The sequence below is a fragment of the Bacillus rossius genome, chromosome 7 (assembly GCF_032445375.1).
Source record: "Bacillus rossius redtenbacheri isolate Brsri chromosome 7, Brsri_v3, whole genome shotgun sequence".
In the NCBI taxonomy this organism is placed as follows: Eukaryota; Metazoa; Arthropoda; class Insecta; order Phasmatodea; family Bacillidae; genus Bacillus; species Bacillus rossius.
Window position 1 is genome coordinate 9,599,915 of NC_086335.1, and position 15,410 is coordinate 9,615,324.

The following is a 15,410-nucleotide window of genomic DNA, read 5'->3' on the forward strand; positions in this document are numbered from 1 at the left end:
GACACGTTCTCATGTCTCCTACACGCTACGCTGATAGTTAACATTTATCAGAATAGTATGTTCTGTTGCAGACAAACAAGGAAATGGATGAACAAAGCATTCGTTAAAAAAAGTGAGCTAGTCTTTCAATACTCGCCAATAATGTGAAACGTGCAACATCGGTATTAAGCAAATGCATGTGTTCTCAAGTTGAAAATACACTTATAATACGAAACTCAGGCCTTTGACACGAAATCGAACATAGATTTCTTTAAAATAATGCAGAGCGTGAAAAATTAACACAAATGTTTTTTTCAATTACATTTCTGGAGGCGAATCACACATAGTTTTCGCACCCACATCTAGAATTCGCTGCCGAAGCAGCTACGTCTATGAAAGTACCTATTCTATTTTGCAGAGCGAAATTTTAATATATATATATATAGAAACGGCTCCGATAAAAGAAAAAAACAACACTTGAAAATAATTATAAACCCCTGTTTTGTGGATCTGAATTTCCACAAAAATGTTTAATAAAATTCTTCTCAACTTGTTAAAATTTATTGAACAGTTAATACTTTAAAGTTTCCCTTTATAGCAGTGAATAATGGTTCGCGCCATCCAGCACAGATGGCAGCACCGTGGTTGTTACACATTACCGTTTCTTGACTTCCGTTGCATTCACGAAATGACTCTCACCAACTGACGTACACCGAGAACTAAGATGTTACATGTAAACAAAATGTAAACTCTGGTAGGGGCTCGGCCACAGTGTTGTCTGCGGGATCCATCCCAACGAATCATTCTTGAATCTTCACATGTGAAAAACGCAGCTTGCTTATCTAAGAGTAAATAGACTTAGTTAACTATATTTTCTACTCCATCGTAAAAATAGTTTCGATCTTTCACACTTCAGAGCAAGGTTGAGGTCTAAATGAGGCTCATAGTTAGCCGTTCTTTTTGTGTAATATAGAGATGATTCTCATTTTGGCTTCACGGGAGTTAACCGCGTTTCGATATAGTCTGGTCAGAGGACTCAGATTCCAGTTTCTCACGTCGAGGCGCGGGAAGAAACCATGGCACATTGGGAAAGGTCTCAGATCTCTCGCCTTCCACCAATACGATCTGTGTTTGATATCCGGCGGTTTGTGTCGGGGACTGCTGGGTTTTCTCGGCGGTCTCCTGCTATTCTGCTCCATCTCACCGAATAAGCATTTTCCCTTCTTTAATGGCTTCAATGTTACCAATACATTGAATTTTAATTGATTAAAGTTTTATAACATCACCTTTGGAAAATATTAAAGGGAGCTACGTTTACCAAACTACAATGTGTATACGTAATTTCTCCTAATATAAACCCATCCATTTCTCAACGACACGACATGAATGTCCTTCGAGATGATCAGAATTTCACCCTAACGCCATCTATATCAGAAACAAATGCGGATGTCATATTTTTTTAACAAGACATGAAATTAATCAAACTGTAAACAAAAATACGTAATTATAGTGCGATTTCTTCAAGCCGAATGAGTTTTTTAAACCGTTTAATAAATAAATGTGAAATTTTCATAAGTGTGTATGTTATTAGTTATATACAGCAAACAATTACATAATAATTTCGTGGTAAAATCCAACCCAGACTTTAAAAAAACTTTTCAGTGAAACTTCATTTGCAATAGTAAAAATCGTTATTTTAATGCCCCATTAAATTAAAATTTAATAATCAATTGTTTTTAAATTGACTTTACTAACAGTTAAAAATTTAAAAAAATTACAGAAAGAACGAAACACAGTTTTATACGTAATTGTTGTAAGTGTATTAAACAAGTAAGTTACCAGCTATTTTTGTTCACTTATAAAACAAGCGAATTAAGTCTTGTCGAAACAAAATTAAAATTTTGATTTACCAAGCATGTACAATTATTCCACTAAACAAAATAATTTCACACAATATTCTGCTTTATAATGACGCCAAAATATAAAATTTACTGCACGAATATTGTTAATATCTTTTATTACAGTAATAAAAATTATATACATTTGATAAATCTTTATTTTTATGTTTTGTGTAGACTTGTTTCAGGTAAAAATTAAGTAAGTAAACAATAGCTATTAAAATAAAAATTTTCCCTACTTTAAAATTTTTATGATCGCTTGATACAAGCAGCGTAGAAGTAAAATTATGATTAGAATAATTTAAAATTTAAAAACCATTTTAATTTTGGCTTGTGTTCTGCAGTTTAGCTGACATTTTCCATTGGAATATTCTTAAAATTGGAACAACAGAATTGACTGTACCTATTAAAAGGACTAAATAAATAAATATGTTTTTTTTTTTTATTATTTCCAAGCATATAAATACCGGCACATAAATTGTTTTACCATATTGCTGACCAATCATTAAAATCAATTACCAAATATTTGTATTAGTTTTCTCACTGAATTGCTTTTTCTTGAGAAATATTTCCCCCTGAAACATGTATAATTTGTTAATGATGTGAGCATAAGCATGGCCCAGTGCATGCAGCTTGTCAGCACGGCAGAGAGAGAGAGAGAGGAGAGCACTGACCTGGACTTTAGAGAATACCCTCAGCACCTGCTCGGGCATCTCTTCCGCGCGACTCGCAGCTCCGCGCAAGCCTGGCGCCTCGGCCGCTCGCACATCACCGACACTCCCTCACTGGAGTCACCGCGCGGGTCGTCACTATCACAGCGAGCCGCCGCCTCTCCTTCCGTCAAACACCTCACAAGATCTTCCTTCAAACACCTCACAAGATCTTCCGTGAAATATCTTAGAAGATCTTCCTTGAAGACGTCAGAAGAACGGTGACTGGACCTATGCTCCTCCGCCGCACTGGAGCTGTTGTCGCGCACTGGACGGGCGGATCGCCCCGGCTGAAGGACGCACTCCCCCCCCCCCCTCCCTTCCAGACGACCTTCCCCTCCTCCGCGCCGCGGACACCCGCTGAAAGCGAAAGTCAACAGCGCGCAGGTTCTGCCGCATGCAACAGGTCGCTACAGGTCGCTACAGGTCCTGCAGGGGAAGAGGGCAGGAGGCCCGCCAGTCCGGTGGCTGACGAGCGGACATAGCACCTCGCAGCTGCTGCGCGCACGACCGACCAGCTGCGACCAGCGTCTCGACGGCACTGCAGCGCGGCGCGACACGAGGTCCCGGCTCGCTAATCCCCCCTCGTCTCGCCGACAACAACACGAGTCTGGACCGCCGGACCGGTTGTGGAGAAGTGTCGGCGCGGTGGGGGAAGGCTGTTGGTTGCACCCTAGCTCTCGCGGGGGGAGAGGCGCACGAAACTCTAGACGGAGGTGACTGCCCCAACTGCCCCAACTGCAGAACCGCTTGGGACCCTCCCCCCCCCCCTCCCAGCGGCCGGCCAGGTGTCTGCGCCTCTACACAAGCCTCGAACACAGTCAGAGCCTCGTCAAACAGTGCGGCCCTGTGGTCTCGGAACAAATGTTTGCTCGCTCTCCGTGCTGTTATTGGCTCCTCTGGATATGGTGCTTGGATTTACTCAGTTTCATTTCACCTCAAACTAATACCAGATAAAGATGTATATATATATATATATATATATATATATATATATATATATATATATATATTTGACGTGATAACGTCTTATAAATCGATGAACGCCGGCTGCACACACGTAAAAGCATGACTCATTGTCACGTTCCGCCTGAGCCGAGCGTGCAAGAACCGGTCAAAAACCGTGCGAGCAAATATTCTATAAAATCAAACAGGTTAAGGCGGGCTCTTTTAACGTGTTCGTGATGATATTTTAACAAATTATTTAAATTGAATTTGCAAAAACTGTGAATAAGATTTGAAAATTAAAAAGTATGCAATTTTTCATCAATGTTTTCTTATGACGTTATCACATAAAATTATCGTCCGTAAACCGACTTTAAAGACAATCCCCCTTTTTTTTTTCTTTAAAAATCATTTGTTATTTACATAATCATATTAATTTTATTAATCTCCGATCCTTATGAAGGGAGGGGTAGGGGTTTATAGTTTTGAAGCATGTAGCTATCTATGACATGATAGCATTTTAACGCATGGACCGATTTCAATCAGTATTTTTTTTAAATTGAAGGCTTAGTTAAACGAGATGTTTCTTAAGTTTATTGTATACAAATCTGTTCAGCCTTAAAAAAATTATGGGTTCTTTTATAGAATTTTGCGTTTTTTTAGCATGTCGGTAGAAATACTGAGCACACACACAAATTTAAAAATAAAGCAGTATCTATAGTTATAATCCTCCGTTGTAATTATCTTTGGAAATAAATATTTTGGGAAACAAACATCCTCCCTGCGTGGATGTTTAGATATAAGAGCAAAATAACGATTTATTAATAATCCTGAGATTAGTATCTAACTAGGTGTGAGTTTCAAGTCTTAAAAATCAGTAGATTTTGTGAGAGTTCATTTTATTGTGTCGGGTGTATTTTAAAACGTTAGTTGAAATTTTAGAAGCTAATAAAACACGCCGTAGTATTGTATGTATGTTTTATAAGCGTGAGTTGTTACCAGGGAAAAAAGCAACACCACATTTTAATTTTCTCTCCGTGAAGCCAAACGTATTCCAAGCTAAGAGCGTGCGGTTAGGTGCTAGAGTTAAGCGTTCAGGAGTGGGGTAAAGGAGTACGTATTAGTGAAAAAGGTTTACAAATCTCCTTGGACGAGGAATTTGTCTTAGAGTGCTATTGCTATCCAATAAAAATATATATGGGGGTTTTAGTGCAGCATCATTACAATGATTGCAGTTTGAGAACAATTGATGCGTGGTCGGACGGTGCCAGACAGTACTGTTTGGTTCCGCCGGTCTGTTTGGCATCGCGTGGCCATGGAACTATGGGTTACAGTTTGCAAGATGAATGTGAATATATTAGCTTTCTAAACATTAGCGAATTTCGGCTCTCGCGTTTTAAAAAATACAGTTTATCCTCTGAGCTACATATGAAATTCCACCAGGTTCTGTATTGAATATAAGTATTTTATTATTAAATGGTTTTAATAAACTACTAACTCTAATTTCTACAAAACTTTATTCATTAAATAGAATAATGATTAATGTCTGTACGATTATTCTTTTAAAATAAATGTTTACCTTTCTTATAAGTTATAAGTACAGTAATTTTTTCTTATAATTGTCAACATTTAATTTTAAAGCATCAAAAATCTAATAAATATTTACCTCACCAAACATTTTGTACAGAAGCTTTCAAATAAATATTTGAGAAAGCCTTTAAATATCAAATAACAATATGTTTAGTTTGTAACTATGATAATAGTCAGTACACATATCACTGTATTTATAAAATGCATTTAAGTAGATAATAAGAATTACAGCTGCATATATTTTCTTACTACGTGACGTACAAGACTGCTTGAAACTTAGTTGTTTATATCAGTACATAGTATACTGTTACCTCAGTTAAATTTCAGGAATAACGCGACACGTAGACAGCTGCTCTCGTCCGTTCGAGAAGGGACACCAAAGGTATATAAGCGATGACGCCAGCCTCCGCGGAGTTCGGAGAGTTCTGCGAGTAAGGGAGCGTGTCTCCCCCCCCCCCCCCAGACCGGGGGGAGTGTTACTGGTGATACCCATGCTATCAGTGAGCGGTGAAGAAGGCAAGTGGCCCTGGGTGACTGAACCGGACCCATTGGTAATATCATTTGGGGAGTCCGTGCATATATTTGCGCACATTTTTGAGGTATACATGGTCTAAAGCGAACCAAGTAAATTTTAGTCGGTTATTTTTAACGTTGCTCTTTCTGGTGCTTGCTGCAAACTGTATAAAAGTTATTCTGCCCGTAATGTAATCATTCCCTAGGTCAATACACTTTTACATCGTTAGCCCAGTGTAAGCAAGGCGCGGGCTAGCGTAGCTGCGGGCTGAGTATGCAGTCAAAGCGAGACTTGGTGGTCCCACGCCTAAACTCAGGTTCTGTCTCATCACGATGTATAGTCATCTGAACTGCCTCATAAACTGCTTGGTTTTGGGACTATTACGTAAAAGGTGCCAAAAATGGAAAGTTATGCTTTAGAGCCATCGTGACTATGAAGAAATATAACAAAACAACAAGCCCTAAGAAAAGAGAACGGATTGGAACTTTTCTTTTACTAATAAATTTTTGTTTTAGGTTTTGTTATGACTGTCTGAACTTCCTACTTAATAATATAAACGCGAAAGTTTGTAAGTATGGATGTTTGTTTCTCTTTCACGTAAAAACTACTGAATAGATTTTAATTAAACTTTACAATAATATAGCTTATACATCAGAATAACACATAGGCTAAATATTAATATGAAATTCCATCCTTAAGGGAGTGAAAAAGTGAAAATTTAATTTTATAACAGAAAAAATCATAGGTGATAGACATACAAATAGTGATTGAGTGTCATTTCTCTATGTCTGCCACAAGATCATACACATAGTAAGGTCTTGCAAATTCCTATTTTTCTCCTTGGTGAGACCAGCCCGCATAGTGGAGCTCGCAGCGGCTAGCAAAATAAAGGTGCTAATAACAGTTTGGTTCTTAACTTCGTCAATAGATAGAGTTGCCTTGAATTTTAAACGCACCTTCGTTCGATGAGTTTGTCATGTCTTTAATTTTGTTCGTTTGTGCCGTATGCATTCCTATAGGTACCATTTATCCGATTGCGATTAAATTTTGGTGATTTGTTATGCGGATGCCCGTGAAGGTTTCTGAGACGGTATAACTATTTTTCAATAGTTAGAGCACGAATCGTTTTAAAAAAAAGTCTTTATTTCATATAATATAGTGGCACTTCGTCTGTTTTTGTTGTCTAAGTGCGCACGCATGAGCCAATTTATTTAAATATAAAAGAGAGACAGAGATAGAGTGATATATATAGATATATAGAGTGAGATAGAGACGGAGAGATAAGTTGAGATACAGCGAGGTATAGAGAATGAAATGGTTAGATAAAGAGATATGCCTATAGATGTATATATCTATATAGAGTCTTATATATATGAAGATATAGATATATTGGGAAGTAATATGTAGATATAAAGAGATAAATAGAGATGGAGAGATACATAGATGTATATAGATGTAGATAGAGATAAATATATATTTAGAGATATGGATGGATGATTTGAACATGTGTAACTACTTTAAACATATTACAAAACAAAACTGAATGAGGCATTGCAATGCATGCTGAGCATTAGCTAGATAATGGAATCATTTCAATATTAGAAATCTCTTATTTTTTCAGCTTTTTTTCTATAGTGCTTTATAAAGTCTAGATAACATACAGACCACCAATTTTTCGTTATATACAGGTAAATAACTATAGGCCTACACTGGCAGAACAACGTCTGACGGTATCTGAAAGTGATATGTATTATTTTGCACACTTGACATTCAAATTAAGAATTACTAAGTACATCTGATTTCGAAAAAGGTTCCCTTCACCCAGTTTTCAGCCCGGGCAACGCCGGGTATTGCAGATAGTGAATTATATTTTTGGTAATAAACCTAAGTCAATGGAAGGTTTAATAACCAGCTATAATTGTTTTATGTATTTGCATTTTGGAAGCCTAAGATGTACATCCAGCTCTGTCCCTGCCTGAACACGCCCGAATATTCACTTTCGGCCAACCTCTGGTTTATTTTTATATATTTATATTTCTATATTTATTTTAATGTAGCTATACTAACCTAGCTAACCGTCCATAGTGTTTTAAAGTATTTTAATGTAGCTAACCTAACCGACCACTTTTAATATTTGAATTCATTTTTCCTGCGCAAAAATAAAACAAATCCTCGAGGTTGGCTGAAGGTGAATATTCGGGCGTGTTCGGGCAGGGTCAGAACTTGATGTACATCTTAGGATTATCATTTGCATTTACTCATGTGTGTTTATATGCAAACTTGCCTGAATATAGTGTATATTTCAACGTAGGATTTTTATGATAATTTTTTCACGTGACAACGTCTAATAATAGGATAAACGCCGGCTGCACGCACGAAAAAGTGTCCCGTTAAGCACATTGTCCCGTTACGCTGTGTCCCGTTACGCTCATTGTATGCTTGCGCCGCATCTATATCTCTTCCACTTGATTGGAACAACCATCGATTTGACTTTTTCGAGGCACATTAAACTTGAAACACTCCCATTCGTTTCCTACTTTTCCTATCATCGTCCTATCCTTATCAGAATAACACAGATTGGAAGAAGTTAAATAGCAAATGTGTATAAAAGTTATAGTTAAAATAATCTCTTCGTTAAAGTAATAAACATTTTTTAATTAATGAGTGCAAATAAATGTAAATTTATCAATTAAATTGTATATTACATTTCACTCCTTTGTATTCATACAAAATAGTGATAATTGAATAAAAATGATATAATTTTATTCATAAAAGTACCTATGCAATCATTTCATCAATGTTTTGTTATGACGTTGTCACGTTAAACTATCGTCCGTAAATCGACTTTACAGACAATCAATTTTTGCACGGCTATGTTTAGTCTATTGCGTTTTGTGGCTGTTTGTAAAGTACGGGGTGTAAAGTTAAGCCTAGTAGCTGTTCATCTGAATAAACCAGGTTGTATCAAGGCTGTTCGTGATTTTAATTCTATAAGCAATTTGTATAATGTTGTAAAACTGCACTTTGTGAAATTTGTGTTCCAGGCTACTAATGTTTTTGCTTCAGGTCATAAGTTAAATATAATTTGTTTGTTTGCCAACTTATTTAGGCTTATCATAAAGAATACTTCGCTAGTCGGTACTTTATATACTCCTATTAATGTTTTTTCTTTGTATTTCATCTGTTTGAGAAGTAAACCGAAAATATTTTGTCAGGAATATGCTAAAATTTATAATGAGGCTCATTAGGGTATACCAGCCTCCGGTAAGCCTATAGGTCCAACATCTTGGAAATCTGAAATTTTATTGCTAGAAATTCGGGAAAAAACTCCAAAAATCATGAAAAAATTCAATTATTAAAATAATGATTGCCGCAATATATAATCCTCCTTTGTTTGATTCTCGCACAGTGATAAATATAACTAAAGTTTAAAATAAATTTTATATTCTGTTTCCAATTAACTTTAGTGAAGTTTATTCATCATTCACTCTACAAAAATCATCACTAGACAAAATTCCTTTCCAACGAAATAAATACGGTGTCACTATGACCAACATGGAAGTAAATTTTTTTTTTCGATACTTAGAATACATTGCGAACAGTTCATTTAAAATGCTTTACATATAGGTCAAGTGTCTACGGACCACGATACCAGGTCATGAACAATATCAGTCGTATATACCAGACACCTACAAACCTCATGATCATCTTCGCTGATAGCTGATATAACATATTTCAGCCTGTAAAGACAAAATCTTCGAACTGTCTGACCTAAACTATCGATAAAATAAATTACAAGCACTTAGACTAACGGATCGTGTTTTTTATGCTTATAAAAGGACCAAGAATACTTGAATTTCTTTTAAAGACAAAGAGGTTTTGGATTAGTAAATATTCATAGCTACTACAGAGCCACTACAGATTTGACTACGCGCATTTAACGAAACGACACACATTCAACTTAAGTAAAAAAAAAACACACAGTATACACAAAAAACAGAATGAACACACATAATACACAGGGATTGGAATGAAAACACAGTACACATAGGAAATGTAATAAACACACAAAACACGCAGGAAATGGAATGAACATAAAATACACACACTAAACACAGATAATGGAATGAACACACAGTACACACAGGATATGGAATGGGCACACAGAACACACAGTACACACAGGAAACGGAATGAACACACATTACAGACAGGAAACGGAATGAACACAAAGAACACACACAGGAAATGGAATGGAAAATTTAATAATAAATTGTGTAATAACAAAAATCAGTTATAAAATTTTCAATATATTTTATTATTTTTATTTATACAAATGCCGGTAAAACATGTTATTATAGTTTGTAACTAGCTTCCCTCAGTTCTATGAGTATTAGGGCTACTTCTTTGATGTGCGAATAGTTTCCAGCACAAAGCAAAGCATTTGGAAGTCTTTACCTGACAACCAATATGTTAGGATCTTCCCATGATGAGTAATTAATCCCTTCTGCTGCCATCTTCCATGTATGATTATTTTAAATACTTTTAATAGGCCTATCACTTTTTTCCGAGCGATCATCGTAAGCTTTATCAGAATAATTTATTTTATTACATCGTTTCCATCGTTTTGGTCTCACGGCTTCATCACAGTCTTCGATCTTGCATGCTTTAAGTTTAAGTACATAATCACAGTCTTCGATCGAGTCACCAGCTTCAAAGTCATTGTCAACATTTTTATAGAAGTCAACGACCTTACCTGAATTACTGTAAAAACTCGAAATCGTTGACGTAGAAGCTTCTTTATCGTCTAAAATCTTTCTTTTTAAGTGTCCATCGTTATTCCAAAGTATGGGGGTTATACTTAATATGGGCTTCATTGTATTCTACTTTTCACGGTGATGATACTTCCATTAGTTTCAGTCTTCCTTAAACCATCAGCATCCATCTATTTACGTTTTCCGTCGCGATCGGGAGAGCTACTAACATCACTCTTCCTTAATGTACTGTCTTTATCAATGTCCTCTATGCCGTAAGTGGGCTTGGCTTTACATGTTCTACCGTGTCATTTTAAGCTGAAAATTCGTGTTGACAACCAGCTACACCAATTACAGCTTAACATTTTGCGTAATGTGTTGTTAACACAATCATTATTCTCGTGACGTATAGCATCCTTCTCATGTCAAAATCCTTGCTGCAGTATATACAGCGGCTTCCTTCCGATTCAGCCGCAGACAACAAACCATGATCTATGGTAGCTTCTGTGACTAATGTTAGATACATACTGACAGTTTTAAACTGGAACAGTTATTTAAATATCATTTCTTTTAATCATAGAGTGTTATTTATCTCATACAAGAAACTTATCGCAAGTAGAATTATACTTTTTTTGAAAACTTTATATTTCTACGCAGCTAAATAGTTCCACTCAGGTTTGCTAGAGGCAAGGAAGTGAAAGTTAGTGACGTCACTGAGTATCTGCTGTGAGCGAGTGAGCGCTGGGGCGTGAGAGAGTTGTGTTAGGCCATCGACTTTTGGTTGGAGTGTGAGAGCATAGCACACAAAGTCGCATCTCCGCTGTCATCAGAATTTCAAGTAAGTAATGTTGCCTGAACATTCATAGCCCCGCTTAAAAACTTTAGTCCCCATTGTCTTCTTTCACCTATTTAAACGTCTGGTATTCTGTACGAACATAATTTAAAGTTTTAGTTTTAAAAACTATAACTGGTTGTTAATATTTTAATCGGGAAGTAACTTTAACAGAAATTTTTTAACTCTTGTCGAGATAATTTTGAAGGCCTTTAATATCGGTTTTTGTAAGTTTTTAACGTAACGGTAGTTTATTCTGCTAGAATCCAGGAATTTAAAATTCATCTTATTCAGACATGTGTCGTATAATTGGGTCTATGAAATTGAACTTCAATGATAGGAAATTTGAAGTTTTTCTTCATTAGTAAAACATTTTACCTTATGTAGCCTAAATGTTGGCAGTTTTTGAAATTTTTTTTTTATAATATTATTTTTTATGTTTTAATTTTATTTTATCTAATCAATTTATGAAAAAAAATTAAAATATTTATTCTACAACAGAATGACAATTAAATTTTTTCATGTGTATAAAACATGGCCTCTTTTTAAAGAAAAAATAAAGTAAATCAAAGCATTTTTTCGCGTATTTTATAAACATTTTCTAGATACTTTTTAAAAGCCCGGTCAGTAAATTGATACTTTATTAATTTTAAATCTTTATTAAAGTACGTAGGTACCCAAGTAGATGTTTGAGCATTTTATTAACTATATGTTGGCTGCCCTTTATTATATATTTTAAGCAGTATAATTTTTCTGTACCTTTAAATTGTTTCTTTAGGGTAGTATATATTGAAAGTTTGTATAAGTATATAGGGTGCTGAACTACCGAACTATATAACCAGGTGACATGTGTCCAACGTGTTAATGTATTTTGTAATAGCCTTTCTTAATTGTGCATTGATTAATTAAATGGTAGAATAATGTTTTAGTTGTTGGTTTGATATTATTTTAGTTATTAAAATCCCAATTTCATTATAATATACGTAGGGTTGACTGTGCTTATTATATGGCGAGTTTGCCGCTGGTCAAAGAGGTTAGAGGCGTTTGAAATATTGAATTTGAGTAAATTATTGGTAATGTTATTGCATGAAATGTGACTCTGGCCAGAGAGCGATGGAGTAGTTCACCTCGGCTGGTCGACTGCAACTCGGGCAGGGGTGTGTCAGTTCTCATACGTTCAAGCGGTTGCGCGGAGGTAGACTTAAACACAAAACCCTTGACAAATGAGCATTAAAGTTCACGGACCCCGTTGATTTAGATCTGTGGTGGGAACTGTTAGCACAAATAAAATATTATACAAATATATATGCACATAATATTGTTAATGTAGAAAACATCTTATCAAAGATGTCTAGCATCACTTCGTTGTGATTGCAACCTCGGCAACTCCCCTAACCGAGGACTCTTCGAAAGTTTCGAACTCGTAACTTGTTTATCGAAAGTTAATTTCGTATTTACTTTGTAACATTATTTTTCGCACAAAACACGCTCCATAAAAATTTCTGAATTATTACTACGGTTATTAGCTAATCTTTGTGAAAAATATAACCTTAGTCAAATAGGGCCAGAAAATGTTGTCCACATCTTAATACATAAGGTATAGAAATACTGTATGTAGTACACGTTTTTTCCTACTTTAAACCATATAGTCTCAGTCATGTAACTAGACTCAAATTTAGATCACAGGCTTTCGTGGCTAGTGTCACAAACTCTTCTTGGCTTTCGTAAAGAGGATGCATCCATTAAAAAGATGTGACCAACTTTCAGCCTTCCGCGAGAGCATGTAACAGCTGTTACTACTCGCCCTTACAAATGGGTGTAACAAGGCATGCTAAAACGTCGGTACCATCAATTTAACTGACGCAGCCTTAACCCAGAAGCCAAAGAGTAATTACTCTTTTACATTAGACAGTTTTCAAAATTTTTACCAGTATTGTCCATTCAGCAACTGTCTTGAACAAAGCATCACAAGATGTTTGCTTACGAACACCTTCAACCACATTAACTTGACTGTTGACAGAGCTATAGTAGCATGCGGAAACGTCTACCAATGGTTAATTTTAAGAACTGTTTATTCTAGACATGTTACGCGATTCAGATTACATCGCGTATCAGATGTGTTGACTGTGACAGGTTGGCGATAATTGGTACACCGCCACATAATATTATAGACTCAATAATCTTGGTTATTCCTGGATGATCTTTCTTCCCCTTATTGCGATCTAGAGGTAATGTTGGATGCCAAAGTGACATGAAATTATAAATAATAACAGTCTTATCCCAGCAGTCAGTAGGTTTAGGCTTGTTTTGGGGCTAAATACCAAACACCACAATGTGGATTCACAGATAACTACTTCCCATGACTTATCAAACATATCATTTGTAAAATTTTGTGACGAGATGGTCAACTAATTATCATGGTAAAACGCAACGAAGTTAAGTATATTTGGGTCTCGGTGGTTATTTTGAGAAACATCACCTACTCCTCCACTCCAAAAAATAATTCTATTAAATATAATTTCCTACCGTGTTTATATTGGTTAATATCAAACGGAAGCATGAGGCTGGAAAACACTATTATTAATCTGTGTTACCAAATGTGACATTTTAAATATTATTAAAGTTGTTTAAATATAACAAGTATTAAATGAGAAAAATAGCAGGACATGACAACCATTTAGAATTCATTCATAACCATTGCAAATTTTGTTATGCCCGCTATCCTGTAAATCTGATATTTAATTTTTAGTAAGATATTATTTTTGGTGCTAGGAAATCGGAAAATAATTGATTTTATTAATAATTAATTAATAAAATTTTTAACAAAATCGGGTACCCGCCAGTAGGAACAGTTTTAGGCCAAATATTTTAGGCCAAACGACGCGCTCCCACAAAATCACTATGCCAATTTGGATGAAGTCATCACGAGCGCCATATTGGAAAACAGGAATTATTATCAGTCTTTAATAGGCAACGATTTAAAATTTTATAAAAAAAATTTAACTATCAAAATTTAATAAAATATCTAAAAAAACGCTAACCAATAAGTTTTCTTTATTTCCGATTCCTGATGAGAAGCCACATTGGGATCTCTCTGCGGGAGAGCCTCAGCCATCGCTGTACGCAGTGATCCATTCATCTAACAGCGGCCTGTCAATAAGCCCTTCTGGCCGGCTATTCGCGTCGGGCGAGAGACTGCCCCATGCTGTCAGCTGCCACAGCCACAGCAACGGCCAGCGTCGTGATTAGGTTAACCCCGCGCCAAGCCGCGCAGGATGCAGCCTGCTCCATAGCAGCGCGCTTCACGTGGTGTTCGGGAGTCATGCGAGAAGCTGTTTCACGTGGACGATTATTAACTGGGAACTATTAAAAAAAAGGGGGGGGGGGTTGAATTTTAAGTCAGTTCACAGACGATAATTTTACGTGATAACGTCATAAGAAAACAGTGATGAAAAATTGCATACTTTTTAATTTTCAAATATTATTTACAGTTTTTGAAAATTAAAATTTAAATGATTTTTTAAATATAATTACGAACAATTAGATAAAAAGCCAGCCTTAACCTGTTTGATATTATAGAATATTTTCTCACACGGTGGTTGGCCGGTTCTTGCAAGCTCGGCTCAGGTAGAACGTGAAAATTATTCGTGCCTGCAGCCGGCGTTATCACTTTAAAAAATACTAGGAATAATATGCAGGATATCAAAACAAATGTCGAATATTTTCCATTTTGGAATTTTTCAATTTATGAGGACTACACACATCATTCTTTGTTTTAAAATGATGTAAAAAAAATAGCAAAAAATTTCTTATGTTTATTCTTACATCTTCGTTGCTGTGGAAAATTCGGGGGCACGTCGTTTAGCCTAAAATCGTTTTGCCTAATCGTGTTTCCCCACCTTCGTTTTGCCTAAAATTCGTTTTGCCTAAAGTCATTTTGCCTAAAGTCATTTTGCCTAAAGTCGTTTTGCCTAAAGTCGTTTTGCCTAAAGTCGTTTTGCCTAAAGTTAGTTGGCCTAAAGTCGTATTGCCAAAAACGATTTTGCCTAAAATCGTTTTGCCTAAAGTCGTTTGCCTAAAAGTCATTTTGCCTAAAGTCATTTTGCCTAAAATCGTTGTGCCTAAAGTCCTTTTGCCTAAAATTTTAATCGCATGCTTAAGTTCCCCTAAAGTCGTTTTGCCTAAAAT

The 15,410-nt window shown here is 35.9% G+C and overlaps 1 protein-coding gene across 1 annotated transcript in view; it reads right to left on the reverse strand.

Moving 5' to 3' along the window:
- LOC134534403 (SH2 domain-containing protein 5-like) overlaps positions 1-2,854 on the reverse strand; it is a 1,262,753-nt gene extending 1,259,899 nt beyond the window's left edge. The window contains exon 1 of the mRNA XM_063372868.1: positions 2,552-2,854. Within this exon, the coding sequence (XP_063228938.1) occupies positions 2,552-2,590 (39 nt within the window). The 5' untranslated portion in view covers positions 2,591-2,854. The remainder of the gene's footprint in view (positions 1-2,551) is intronic.
- Between the last annotated feature and the right edge of the window lie 12,556 nt (positions 2,855-15,410).